General features: G+C 40.9%; 1 protein-coding gene across 1 annotated transcript in view; it reads right to left on the reverse strand.

Moving 5' to 3' along the window:
* MPZL1 (myelin protein zero like 1) overlaps nucleotides 1-15,316 on the reverse strand; it is a 43,640-nt gene that overhangs the window by 16,013 nt on the left and 12,311 nt on the right. Inside the window, exons 2-3 of the mRNA XM_026083382.1 lie at nucleotides 10,152-10,312; nucleotides 6,657-6,870 (exon numbers count right to left, since the gene is read on the reverse strand). Of these exons, the coding sequence (XP_025939167.1) occupies nucleotides 6,657-6,870; nucleotides 10,152-10,312 (375 nt within the window). The remainder of the gene's footprint in view (nucleotides 1-6,656; nucleotides 6,871-10,151; nucleotides 10,313-15,316) is intronic.

Below are 15,316 nucleotides of genomic sequence, written 5' to 3' on the forward strand. Positions count from 1 at the left end.
AAATTAAAGATGAAGTCACGAGTGCCACACTTTAGAGGAAGGCATCCCTTCTTTACAGAACCTTTGGGACAGCCCAGAGACCCATCTGCTATTAAGGAGAAGAGTCCAAGAAATGGTAATACTTTTCAGGTACAGAAGACAGAGCTTGTGTTTGAGCCACATATGGAGATAAGCAGATTTATTTTGGGTCATGTACGAAATAAGAGTTCCTCAGTTCTTGTGCTTGTCACCTTTCCAGGTGCAGAAATAAATGGCTACAAAAGCATCCAAACATGTAAATTTCTGTTAGCAGACCACCTATTGCCTTGCACACAAGGAAAAAGCCACGCACACACTTTCAGAGCAAGAATTTAAGTGACAATCCAAAACTGTAGTGCAGAGCATCCTCTGAAAGAGTAATACTAAAAAAAGATGGATTAACCGACACCACCTACTAGGTTAGATTTGTCATTTATTTGACTTGGTAGATTTTTTTGTTGTCAGGGGTTTTTTTTAGTAAAGGGAGAAATTATGCTGTTTGCAGAGTTTTAAAGAAGGTACAAAATGCACCTGTTTACATATAAAACCAGACTGGCTTTACTACTTCTCAGAACAGACTTCAGAACAGACTACAGAGAAGCTCACTTGTTCAGTTTTCTGATTTACAACAGCATAGTTTAGCTGAAGAACTGCGCCTTCCTCACTTTGTCAGTTTTTCTTTCTGCTGGCTGCCGTCTGAGCTTAGAGGTGGAAGGGTGCTGCGGGACGGTGGCTGTGTGTTACTGAAAGCAGGAAGCTCTCTTTCCTTCAGCACTCTGAGTTACTTGAGGAGCTTGGCAGCTCCAGGAGCTGTTGCAGCAGTAGCAAAACAGCATTCGGGTGATTGAGAATGAAAGGAAACCATTCTGCCCTCCTTTGAAACAGCAGAATTTAACATAGGCTGCTTTGAGAAGCCTTGGGCTGCCTCTGGTAGAACTTGGACGTCAAGAGTGGTCGGTATGACCTTGTTCAGTCACCTTTTTCAGAGCTGATGCTGCTCTGTGTCATATATGACGTATGGGAACGCATATACATGTGTGTATATATATTTATATCTATACGCATATAAGACGCCAGAGAGGATAACACCACAGTGGATTTCTGGTGTGGAGATGTCAGACGGTCTGTTCTTTGACACACTGGCTCAGCTGGCTTCTTCATACTTGCAGGTTCTCCTCATAAACTGCAACATGGTTGTTAATGGGGTGGAATGGTTTGCACAGACTTCACTTCCACATTAAGGCTAAAGGATGTCAATGAATTCTTCATGTAGCAATCTAATCCAACACAGGGATGCTCTAACAGAAGTTCGTGGAGTTTCAGAGGGATGACTTGGGCATGTCTGCTGCTGGCTATTGAGACCATCAAAACTAGGATTGCTCCAGCAAGCATTTTATCAACAGTGTAGGAATGATGGGCCATAGGGACATAAGTGCCTATAAATGTATTAGGGGGCTATAACTTTTTGCTGATTTTTCTAAAATGCTTTGTGTGGGTGCATGCGTGTGGTGGTGATGGTGGGGGAGTTGTAGCAGTTGTTCATGTAACGCTTGGGAAAACTGTAAGCTTGTCTGCTTGTGGCTAAAACCTCTTAATACCACAGGAAGCTAAATACTTAACCATAATACCTAGAGACTTCTGTGGTTATTGAGTGCTTACCTGCTGTCTATTCTGAATAACCTTGCCATCCCCTACTACTGCTGGATACCTATAAAGACTTCCTCCACAGAGGTGCTTTTAGAGCACTATATTGTTGCCACTCACAAGAGTATCAGTGCTGACACATGGGTAGCTGGGGGTTGTGAATTGGGCCAGGGCTGAACTACTTGAAAACCTGTAACTTTTTCTCTTGACTACTTTTGTGCAAGCTGGCAAAAATGCTGGTGTTGGTACAAAGGAATCGATGAGAAGCACAGCACATTATGATCTGCTTAAGCTCCTGTTGAACCTTCAGAGTTAGGAAGATTTTGATCAGCCCCACTGGGTAAGTTAAAAGAATATTAAGCCAATAAGGTTGGTTAGGCGGAAATGCTGTGTAATGGAATTGTTTGGGAAAGTGTATTTGGAGTACTGCATCTTCTGTAGTCGATACGTGGAAGAAAGGAGTGATCTTGCATATGTGATGTCTTCCTAAGGCCACCCTTGAAGCAGTTAGAATCCCAGGTCCTAGGAAAAATATTGGTGCTTATCTCTTCTGGAGTGGTGGAAGAGCATTTGGGATGTTGCACTCAGTATTGTGACTCTCTCTGGCTGTTCTTACCATGTGCACTGAATGACTTAAGTCTGCCAGACGATTTGCTTTTATCATATTCTTATGTAGCTCTCTTCTGTGTTTAGAGAAGTTTCTTATTCTATAGCTAGGCTGTTCAATTTACACACACGCACGCTCACACAATGTATATGTAGATGGTGTCTTAGACCTTCCTGCTGCCTCTCTAGATCCTGCCACTGTGGATGTCAGCCAGTTGAAGCTGAAGGGGGTGTTTAAGGAAAATCAACAATTATTGGTCTTTATGGTAATCTCAACTCATGTTGGAAGAGGAGATCAGCTGCAGCTTCCTGTTAAAGAATTATTAAGAAGCTGAGTGTTTGGCTTTTAAACTCTGATGCAGGATAGAAAGTAAACTTCTTTAACTTCCCAGTTCTCTGGAAAAGAAGCTAGCCAGGATCCTTCCTCCCTTCTTAAACTTCTGCAGATCTAGTGACCTGAGGCAAAAACTGAGCAACTGTCATAGTATCATCTGTGCAGCTGAAACACTTACTAGCAAAGCTGGCTATCTCATTTCCCAGTAACAGCATAGTTAAGAATTCAACCAATTTGAAAGTCTTTTGCTTCTTGTGAGGTAGTTTTTATCTTTAACCTGAAATGGAACCAAAACTGTACAGCATTTCTGGCACGTCTGGGTTGTCTAAGAGGTCAGGGTTAGCAGAAAGGTTGTATCAACTTCTGCATCTCCTTCTCAGTTGCAAGATTTTTGGGTGCTACCCAGTGTGTAACAGACAGTCTCAGCTGCGTAACCAGACACCAGCTTTGCAAGCTAATACTTGAGTTAATAAAGTCTGGTACAAACCAAAAAAATCCACTTCTCAGAAAAATATCAGTAATTCAAAGTAGCTTCCATTTTCTCTGGAAATGTATTAGAACCAGTTTTATGAACTAGGCAGCAACCCAAAGTTTTCAGACGCTGGTAAGTATAAAGATTTTCACAAGCCAGTTCCAGTTTTTCCCTCACAAATGCAAATTCAGATCAAAGATGCACTGCTTCCAGAAAACAAAAGTTGTCTTGGGCTTAGTGTTAAGTAGCTTCCTATTGCAAGCAGGGGCAGCCTAACATAAAGGACTTAAGAATTCCCTGCAAATTTCTGTCATTTTTCCTTTGAACAGCTGCAGATTCAGCTGCAGAAAGAAACCAGCCTTGCTTCTCATCCCTGCCAGCAGGATGCATCCAATGTAATTCATGGAACTGTCTGTGCTAACACTGTGTAAAAACACTGCAGTGAAAATCAGGTGAGTTAGTTTGGCATGGTAATTTTAAATGATTAAGCCAACTTGGCAACTTGCTAAACTTTTAAGCCAAAAAGTAAGGCTAACCAGGCATCAATGAGATAATTTAGGTGTGTAAAGCATGCGTGTGGCTTCAAATAATTTACAACACCAGACACATACTTCTGAACAATTAAATTTACACAAAATAAACAAAATCTGCAGAAGAATCCACCAATTTCAAGTGAAATAATTTCTCCAGCTCAGTTCAAGATTGGTTACAATCTATTACAAGAGCAGTACTTTCAGGCAAAGTCAGAACACAAGGCAGTGTTGTAGCTATACTGATAGTGGTATAGCTTATAGATCTAGCTTGAAAACCTAGCTTTCCAGGTTTTCCTAAGACTTTGAAGAAAATTGTTTTAGCACTTTTCCCATGACAAGAAGAGGTATTGCCAGATGCAGGGTTCCTCTCAGAAACAGCGAGTCTTTTGTCCAGATGCTCCATTGACAGGGAATGATGCCAAACAAAATTCCCTCTAATTCCTTTGGTTTAAACCTGCTGGCAGCCAGTAAGCAGCAGAATTGTAAGTCAAACACAGCAGCATTCAATTTGGAACACCAGTTATCTTTTCAAAATGAATTATGAAAAAAGATTACTCTAAGTTCTTATCATTGCTTGGTCTGAAGAAGATTTCACAATAGCTCAAGTGTCCAGCAGCACTTATTCTAGCCCATACAAGGTTTGCCTTCAGAAAACATCCTGCCTTTGTGTGTTACTTTCTAGGACTGTATCCTCGGAGGTATCTTTAATTGATCCTTCAAGTCACTTTTTTTGTTTTGTTTTGTTTTGAATCTTCCTATTTCCCCCACAGCAAACTCTGGTTAGGCCTCTGTGCAAGCTTCAGGATGGACAGGAAAAAAAAGAAATAAAAAAAAGAAATAAAATCAGGGATTTCCTTCTGTATTTGTAAAGTGAAGCATCATCCCTCCTGCAAGAGACAACGAAGTGAAGTAGCAGACAAGAAAAATAGGCGCAGCCATTTGTTTCCATATATCATTATTCTTTATTTTAGGTAAATGTAGAGTCACTTGCGCATACTAAACTGCATCTGACTGTTCACAGATGACCCCCAGACCTCACTTTCCCAACACCGAATTCATTTAACATTGAGTTCTTAGCTCATTGAACGTTGATACGCAAGTCTGTTGGGAAAAAAAAAACAAAACAGCTGAATTAGCATACTAAAGTCAATCTTCATTTGCTTAACCTGAGTAAAAATCTGAAGAGGCTTTGCCAAGCTAGCCTGACTTTGCCTATCCAGGAATTGCTTTACTGCTTCTTCAAAGAGATTGTCAATATGTTATAAGAAAATAAACTGACCTATTTTATACAGAAGTCAAACTTCCAAGAAAAGGAAAGCTGGGGGGTGAGGGGGAAGGGTAAAGAGACCTCCAGAGGCCCCTTCCAACTCAAATTATTCCATGAAAAGAAGAGGTAGCTATAGACCTTGCCTATAGAAGTATATGGAATGATTTCACGAGCAGGGGTACAGTTGTTATAGCAACAGTATCTTTTTAATTAGACATGTGCATACACATGGGTATCTTCTCTAATGTACTGAAATCAAATAGAATAGAAGTATCAGCACTGCTACTTAAGAATTCACCATTTATTCTTGTCCTCAGTATATATTAATTTGGAAACTTGATCACTGTGAGAACCATTTTATTATAGGAATAAACACAACTTGGCTGATCTCCCCCTTACCTAGAGCAATCAGATGTTTTGGCTGGCCTGGGGAAATGAAAAGCCAAATTGACATACGGAATGGAAGTGCTCTTGAACTGCAAAAACTGCTACTAAATGCTAATCAGAAGCCCTAAGTGACTGGAAGCAGCCAGTCCTTGCAGTTTCTAAGGGTCAGTATGCATACTGAAGAAAGCCTGAGTAAATGAAAGACTGCTAAGTGCATATTAACGCAAACACTTTTGCACTGTAGATAGTAGCACCATTCTGAGTGTCAGTAGGTACTCAGACCAGATTAGTCCTGTTTTCCAGTACATTGTTTTGGAACACCAGATGTGTTCCAAAAAGAAGAGACTGCCACTTTCTCTCCTTGCTACCAGATTTCATAAATCCTAACCCTTAATGCAGCATAACAGAGGAACCATTCATAGGAGCTGGAAATGAGAAATTGTGTTTCCATCAAGGTTGGTTTGCCCCTGCCTGCAGTCAACCACACACATTTTCCCTTTCTTCAAGCAGGATTTCAATTGATCTTGATTAAAATCATAAGATAAGTACAATAAAGATCATTTTTCCAACTCCACTTCATCAGAATCAGTTAATTCAACTGTTGCTCCCAGCTCAATTTTAACATGTGCATGTTAGACAATGATTTGATCTGAAACAAAGTCTTCTAAAGTCCTATGAGTCTTACAATGGGTCACCAAGATAAAAAGTTTTGCATGTAATCTGTACAATGGTTATATTTGTTACCCCACAGAACAGACATGATTTATTAATATTACTGTATTTCCTTTAAGAAAAAGGAGAAGAGTTCTGTTTTATTTCCTATGTTAACACAGTAATGATTTGAAAGCCTGGTAAAAAAAATAAAAACCTATTCAAAGGTTTAAAAACTATTCAGGAATTTTTAATGGCTGGATGGAACAGTCCTAGCTTCTTTGGTCAGAATGGCAATCAAAAGTCTACCAGGTCTTCATAATCTTCCTAACCAAAATCAGAAAACCCATATTTTCCAAGCCAAAGCACAATCCCCAGTGTTGAGGGAGGCAAAAAGATTTGGGGATTCCCCCCCCCCAGAAAAGTCAAACCAATCATCTATATCTACTCCCCTCCAGCAACCTGAAAGGTAAGTGACAGTCAGGAAGAACTGGGATCGATTTTCAGACTTTAGCTCCCGCTAATACTTGTTAAAGTTTACGAATTTGTGGTAATAGAGGGAAAAAGGGCAAGACATTCAGTGTTTTACATAGATGACAGACTATCAGTTGGACTATTAGGACCTGAAAGAAGAAAATTAAAGAGACAGTTGTTTCCTCCAGTTCACCCCCACCCCAAGAAAAGTGATACACACACAGGAAGGAAAAAAAAAAAGAAAGAAAAAAAATCACATAGGATGAATACCTTTCTCCACAACTCTAAGTCGGATTTCACCTGGCTTGACAACGATGTCAGGTGGGTTCTTCACATCGCAAATGTAAGTGCCGTTGTCCCGGAACTGCATGTTTGCTATACTGATAGAAGCATCTTTCTTGTTAAGATCTCCAGCCCAAGTGATCCTGTCTTTAAATGGTATGTCCTTTCCAGGGTATGGCTTTCCATTAAAGTAATAGAAAAACTGTAGTCAAGTAAAAGAGGATATAAGAACAATCTAATTAGAGATTATAGAGCTAGTATACTTCTCTCACTATCACATCATTCTCCCCAAACCCACTATATTATACAGGACTAGCATTTGAGGTTTGCTTCTCTTGTCTTACCACTCTAGCCTGGCATGTTGCATTCAACAGTAAGCCTCTTGATCAGACAAATAACCATGATATGGTTTATACCTTAATTATACTATCACAGTAAATTGCAAGATTTGGTTCTGAGTCGTTATTTTTTCTTCCCTGTTTTTTTTGTTTTGGGGGCAGGAAGTTGGTAGACAGGAAGAGGAAAAGGAGAAAAATGCTGGGTAACCTGGGAGTAATTAAAGCAGAGAATTGTTCCAGATTACAGCCATCCGCCTTTCAGGCAGAGGAAGCCTTCTGCATCCTCATAAGAAAAGGATAATTCATTTCCTATCTAGTGTTTTTCTGTGTGTGACTTGCAACTACAGTATAGCTAATTTAACATTAAAATGCAATACCCTCCTTCTCCCTACCCCAGAAAAAAACACCAGCAATTTAAAGTGTATGTAGATGTGTTCCAGAAACCTTGAAAATCACTAAATGACTGTTTCTTAATTTTTAAGTGACTAAATTACACGCTGTCCCTGTATTCCCTAGACCTAACCAAAAACCCCCAAAGAAGAAATTGTTTAGTATGGTCTTTGAGGAGAAAATGCTCCTTTACTTGCTATAGCCAACTAAAATTAGCATTTACAGCAGTAAAGAGCATAGGGCACAGCTCTACAGGACAAAAGTCTGCTGTGAAGCACATACATAGAATGTTTGAGCCCTGGTCATAATCCTAAGAGAGGGGTCAAGACTGTATTGCAAGAGTATTTTAATTCTTTATTTCACATTCTGAAAGGGAGCAAGGCAATCTCAAGATTCAGTTCAGTCTCTGGAGCATGCTTAAAGAAACTTAAGATTATATCCCATCTTCCTCTTCAAAATGGAGGCTGTAAAAAGAAGTCCCTCTGTCACAGAACAGACTGACTACATGTCAGTCCTCTTTCCTTCCAAGTCATCTCCCATCTCTTTTCCTGTTCCTACCCTTGATCTGAGGCTGGTCATTCCACCATCATTTGTTTCAGACTTGCATTCTGGCCTGATCATTTGGCAGAACAAGTCTGATCCAGATCAGGTATGTGCACATGACTGCATCCGTCACGTTTCAGTCAATCTGACACTTGTTTGTTGTCTACAGGCTGGCATAAATCCAACAAACTGTCTCATCTGGTAAGAGGTCTGCTAGGACAAAGTTCACCTGTCAGCATTCAGAGGAAATCTGCATCAGGCTGCAGCATTTCCAGTTGGACTGGAACCCTTAGCACAAGGTCTCTGCACTATCACACCCCCATGCAGAGGAAGAGGGACCCAACGGGGAGGCTAGGAGGAAAGACACTAGAAGGCTCAGCTCTATAGGTGTTCTTGCCTGGAGGATGAGAAATCACAAAGATAAATGTCTTCAAACATGAGCTTTAAATAATCACAGACATGGAGTGACTTGTATTAAGTGATTTAACATCAAACTTCTCATAAACCCTAAAACTGATGGGTTTAGACTGGTTTAAGCCAATTGTGAAACTTCTGTCATCAGATATCTCATTTGTTCAGAGATGTTTCCACTCCCATGCTGGGGGAGTTACCCAGGCACATGCGGTGGAGGGGAGGACAAGAGGGGGCAAAGCAGGGGGAGCTTTCAGTCAAGTCAGCCTTACCACATGGCCACAGGACTGCTAGTGCTGATTCTAGAGAGGGATAGGACCATCTTTTTCAGGAGCAACATTGACTTAGCTCAGCCGTAAGTTGATAGCTAGATCGAACTTTCAAATTAATGCCCAGCAAACCATGTAACTGACATGAACAGGGTTAATTCCTCAAGAGAAACAGAGGACTAATACCAGATCATGCTGGATCACATTTTCACTCAAATACGGTTTGCTTTCTTCTAGCTGTGCTGACAACTACATTCAAGTAGACTTTCTAAGTTGACTTTAATTCCAAAAAAAGTCATCCCCTAAAGCTGTAGTTTAGGTTCTACAATATAGGGGTTTGGACAGTGATGCAGAAAGGGATGGGAAAAATAGGATATGTGGAGGATATTTTTACAGAGAAGGGAAAAGTACAGATGGCTTTCTTTCACCTATGCTTTTCATCAGTGGCAGGAAATATGCCCTATTTCCTTAAGTTTTTGCCCAGCTATCACTTCTGACTTCCCAACAAGAAGAGCTCCCTTTTCAAAACCAAGCATTTTTTCACTGATTCTTCAGAACTCTGTATGCTGAGCAACATGTTCAGGTACTGGTTTGGATCATCTCTATTTTGAGTACACAACAGCTTCTAGAGTTTGCACAATCTCTTGTGTCTGCAGCGGAGGGAGGGAGACCAACACCAACAGGCAGAGGAACCTGCTGCCCCACATCCCCCTGCCCCGGAGTTCCCTTTTCTGGTTCCTCTAAATTCTGGCTCAGGGTAGGGGAGCAAGTGGGAGGCAGAAATGCCAGAGAGCTCACATTCAGGTGTCCAAGGCTCATGTCACTGAGGAAGAAGAGAAGGAACAACATACCACAACTGCATATTTGAAGGTTCTGACCCAAAGGATCTGAGCATACTTGGGCTCAACGCACAGGAAATGAGTGATGACGATTACTCTTAGCCTGAGCTGCTTGCTAGTCTGATTTTTGACTTATCAAGTAACTAAATACACGGAAGAGACTGCTTATGATTTTGAGCAATTAAAATCTGTTCTGAAACTAGAGAGACTGGTCTCATTGCAAACCCTTTCAAAGGGAGGTGAAACAGTACAGAGGCAGAAAAAAAGCGATCTGCACAACACAACTGTAACAGTGGTAATTCAAATTCTGTGGCAGCTATCACTCCGTGCATAGCTCCACAGCTCATTTTCAAGTACAAAGAAGATACAGTATTTAGAAGATTCCTAGACACTCATCTACTTTATACACAGGGCTACTACACCAACACCCCTCTTCTCTGACTAAGGAACTACTAGATTACTCTACAGTTGCTGCACACTCTGGCCTGTGCAGAAGACTGAAATAGTATCCAGMATATTGCAATATCTTTAAATATCTCTAGAAAAGCCCCCCTAAAATCAGAGTAGTGGAAACAAAATATGTGGAAGACTACTCCAATCCATATTTGCTTGTCTTCAGAAGCAACCAGAAGGTCTCTGCACATCTATCGCAACCTCCCCTCCCAAGCTTGTTCCCCTATGGAGGTTCCTTACTGAGATAGGAGTTGCTGCTCCCTCTGGTTGAAAGCTCCAAGAAACAGATGCTGCACTGCTGATCACTTCCACAGATGTGAATGTGCATGGAAGCTTTGCGTCTGTCCCGTTCTCCACAAACATCTCCTCTGGTGTCTTGACCTCTACTGCTGATACTGTCACTGTGGGAAGGAGAATAAGAGGTATTAGTGCTGCCTGAGGATCAGAAAGTTGCAGTGGTAAATGTTTGTATCACATTATTTGTAAGAGAAAGAAAGAAGAGACAATATTACTTCTGCATCAAGTGTGTGCACAGACATCACATTATACCTGTAATACAAGACAAGTCTACAGCAGGTCAGTTCACTTCCCTTTTCTTGCACCATCTGTTACAGGATGTTTTCCATCCACAGATGTTTCCACTAAAGCAGCTGGTGGAAGCCAGTTCTACAGCACAAATGATGAGCTTAAACTCTTTCCTACTAGCTGCCAGAGACTGTAGTAAATAAACCCCACTGGAAGAACTAACATCTTGGGTCCAGCTATTACTCAGTTTCCCATCTGGCTCACATCTTGTTCCCCATCTCTTCAGTTTTTCTTCATCTGTGGGTGGGACAAAAAGCTCATCTCCACAAAGCTAAGGAGTAAACCTCTGTGGTTCTTAGCTACGCCATCTGCTTCTTCCCTCTGGCATGCTTCAAGGTCTTCATGGATAAGACCTCATAAGTAAGAACTCAGCTGTAGTTCAAAAGCATTAGAGTAGTTTTAATTTTTTTTCTACCACAAGGCTAAGCATTGTCAAACAGCAAACAAACCACCACTCCCAAATTTAAAATAATAAAGGTTAATGTTGTGTTTGTAGCAGTAGTTTTCCTACAGAACAAGTGAAATTCACCACCCTGGTAAAATCTGTTGAATACATTCTTTTTATCTGGCACTTTTTTTTTTTTTTTTTTTTAACTGCAAACACACTGTCTCTATCCAGATTTAAGCAACAATACATCTTTACATTTATTCAGGTTTATGTTAGAAAATGAAGAGTGATCTTGTAACATCACTAAAGAATGTTTCTCATTGTTTCTGTCAAGCTCCATACAAAAGTGAAATTCTTGGAAAAAAATCATTGTAAGTGGGTGTGCACACTATACATGCCCCTGCTTAGTCAAATGGAAGCCATGTTTTAATAAAAAAAATTAAGACTTATAGCACTGAGGCAATGCTAGTAAGATGCTTATCACATGATTCTACATTTCTGGACTACAGTATCTTATATTTTCAGGTATTCCTTCCTTCCTAGAAGAAGGGAGCAAGCTTTCCCACTTCTTCTGTATGCTAATTATTTTTAGCTTTGAATAAACTAGCTCTTGAAGTTGACGAATAAACTTGAAAATCATTCCAGTTGAAGACACCGTTTTTTTTAAAACCCTTAAGAGACAGGTTTTATGCTTTTAGTCAGTGACATTCACCTGCTCAGTAACCTTCCAAAGTTAGAGCAGGCTCATTTTAAGCAATTAGACCATCCTAAGGTGTAGATTTGCCATAAACCAGGTTATTTTTAATCAGAGCTTAAAGTTAAGCAAAGCCTACGCTCTACAGATAATTTTAGAAACTACCTTTTACTATGCTGCTTTAAGCCTGGCTTCTCAAGAAAACAAAGCTCATGAGAGCTGTGCCAGTTTCTTGCTTCCTCCCTTGCCCTGTGCCTACTGAGTCCATTGGGCAATTTCAACCGACCGACTGCTGCGCAGGGCCATGAGCACAGTGGGTAACAGCAGCTGGCCCTGCAAGCCAGGCTGCAGGCAAGGTCTCAGAGCCACTGGTTTTGGCAATGATATGATGGAGCAAATGAAACAGATAAAAACTCTGGCCAGCTGTGTAAACCAGACAATCAATACATGCATGACTTCGTAAGAACTGCTCTCAGCATGGCAAACAAGGGTAAGGCAGAGCACAGCCCAAGGGACATGGACTGAGCACGCAAGTACTGCAATGGTGGAAAAATTAAGCATACCAGTTTAATTGCAAAAACCAAAGCCAGAAGAAATTACCATTCATTCATTTTGCCAGGCAGAGGCCTAGCTTTTCTCTTCTCGAGCTCACTACCTCCTCAGTCCTGTCAGGTCATCCCCGATCCCTCAGACTACCTTGTCATCATCGCTCTCATTTCAAACAAGTGAAAGAGAAAAGCACCCTAAGGAAGGGAGATTTTCAACAAAAGGTTGTATCAGAGCTTCTTTTCTCTTGTACATACTCTGACTACGGGCCAAGAAATATTCTTTTGTAAAACTGTTACCCAATATTTATTTGGAACCTACAAAGGCTTCCAGCAATTCAATGAAATGAACTCACAGCTGCTGTGCTTTATGTAATTTTTCTGGCTAATAGAGTGGAGCAGAAAAAACAATCCATTGTTTTGAGTCCAAACCACAGAACAAGCCTCCCTTGCAAGCRTAAAACATGCAAGATGCCCTCAGCATTCATGTAGGAGGAAAAGAGTCTGCATAGACATTGTCTGCTTGTATATGGCACAGAAAACTCTTGCCACAAACAGGGTGTGGGTAGCACAGACCTGCTTATTCTAAAGAAGTCACTGTTCTAACTTACTAGTAACTCCAGTGAGACCTGTAGCAAAGCAAAATGCCAACTTTTCCCTATGGTCTAGGAAGGCGGGAACTATGTAACATCTTGTACAGATATTTCCAGCAAGTTCAATTGTCATGTGTCCTATGTGTTGCCTTAACTTCCTGCTTCTCTTTGTTCATTATTTCATGCACTTTTCTCCCTTCCAGCACAAAAAAGGTCACTCACTTCATTTGCTCTTTCACCACATACTGCTTCGAAAAATTTTACTTTCCTCTGTTATCTTATAGCACAAGACATAAGCTCTTCAAATCCCAACATGATGGTTTGGAAATGGTAGAGAGGCCACAACATTTGACATTTGTTCACTCTTAGCCCTCTACTCCCATACTGTCACTGATATGGTGGCAGTTCCCACTATTCTGGACTCTTGCGCTCCTCCGCTGCAACAAAATCCACATGAATCATCTTCAGCTCTGGCTTCTTTGCTTCTCTTTCCACTTTTGGAAGTCTTACAGCCTGGCTGACATCCTTATTTCAGTTCCTCTAGCTATTAAATACTTCAGTCAGAGAAAGTTGAATTTTGAGTCATATTCCAGTCACATTTATCCACTACTCCATTCCTCAAGTTTCCCCAGCCTCAATTCCTTTCAAGAGGAAAAAATTCTATGACAGGAGAAGGTTGGAGAGAGAAGGGAGCTTTAGGAGGAGGAGATCTGCAAGCTAGGCAGGGCAAAGATAATCATATATTATCTACTCTTCTCCCATAGGCCCTCAGTGATCCCATCTCCTTGTCCAACTGTCCTCAGCCCCAACACTTCCCTTTGAATACCTCTTCCAGCCTCCTGTTCCTTTAGTTCTTCCTCTCAACATCAGCATGCTTTTATTTTTCTCCCATGTACCATGAAAATGGTTAAAAGAACATGTGCTTCTTCAGCTGGTTTTTTTCATCTCTACTGTTGTTGGAGTAGCTTTACTCCAATTACATCAACTCCTACCAGTCAAATTTTCAGCCTCTATATTCCAATTAAAATACTTCCAAGTCCAATAATTCATTACCTGCCAAGTCTCAGGACCAGTGCTCCATCTTCATTTTCTTTCTCAGGCAACCCTTCTGTTCTTGAAATAGGACGGGACACTATTAATCCATCCTTTCATCCCATCTTTTCACCTCATACTCATAGTGGATCTTCTTCATTTTCCACCAAGGCTGTACTCTCAGATCTCTCCTCCCTCGGTATCTTATCTCTGGAATCCCACCCACAAAATGAGTTCAGCTCCCATCACTGCACTGACTACTCAGATCTGTGTCTCTGCTTGAGGTCTGTCTCCTTCTGTTTAAAGGACAGTCTCAGTCTGATATCTTTGTCAATGCTGAGATGTCACCTCAAGCTAAGTGGAACTAAAACAGAGTTCATTTCTTCCCCCAGAGCCTTCCACAATTGCCTTTATCACCATGGACTATTTATCACCAGTGCCACATGTCTCTCCAACCTGCAGTGTCTTTCAGAGTTTCTTTTCACCTGCACAGTTGACATTAGTCTAAAAACTCAGTTTTGTATCTTTGTCTTCATTACTGCAGTATTCTTTTTCCTCTGGATTTGAGGGACAGAGTATTTCCCCCTTATTTGTAGTACTTCTGCGCATACATGCATTGATTCTTTTCTTAATGTCATTTCAATTGCAAGCCTTTTTGTATCTTTCCTGCCTTTTACTCTGCACAAATATAAGCTACCTGCTTTTCAAGGCAAGTGTCTCATGGCCCATTTCCTACCCTATTTCTTATTCAAGATCAGACCAACTTCTTAATCAGCTGTTGGGCAATAAAGGTTATCATTACATTTTTTACACAGCACAGCTAATGTGTCCCCTCCACCCCCTCGCAACTTTGTAGAAACATCTACAAGCCACATCTCTGATAACATTCCCTTTAAAACATTCCTTTACCACGAAATACAAAAGCCATCATGACAAGAAGATCACTTGTGTGCTGAAGCCACCAGGCATTCTGCCACCTATATGGTGCATTTCTCCTTTACAAAATCTGTTACCTCAATTGTAGCTATCAGATTTCTGAGGCAGAGTTATCTTCTTGACCTTCCTATATAGCATATCAGGAAACCTGCACACCATCAGGGTCGCCACATGCTTTGGTAGTATGTGAATACTGCAGTTCTTCACCCAAAGAAGCCTGTTTCTACTCCCCAGCAAACCACAGCCATTTTAGAGCACTGAACCCAGTCATGGAGGTTTGGTTACGCCAGGCCAAACTGGCAAGAATCACGTGCTTAGATGGAGATGGATCGATGCAAGCAGAAAATTCACTGCCTTATCTTTGGTGATGATTGTGGGTCAGACAACCAGAACCATCATCACTGTAAAGCAGAACTGCCTTGAAAGTTGTAAACTTACTAAAACCAAATTCAGTAACAGGCTACATCAATATCAAGAAATAGAATCATCCTCCTCCATCATCCGCAATCGACCTACTACCAAACTTGTCTACTCTCTACTTTGTCTTCCAAAATGTGTGAACAGCACTTCAGAAGCCATTTTTCAGATATTATTGCTCAAATATGTGTGCCACAGTCTAAATCCTGAAGCAT

Source organism: Apteryx rowi, unplaced genomic scaffold, assembly GCF_003343035.1.
Source record: "Apteryx rowi isolate R43461 unplaced genomic scaffold, aptRow1 scaffold_60, whole genome shotgun sequence".
NCBI lineage: Eukaryota > Metazoa > Chordata > Aves > Apterygiformes > Apterygidae > Apteryx > Apteryx rowi.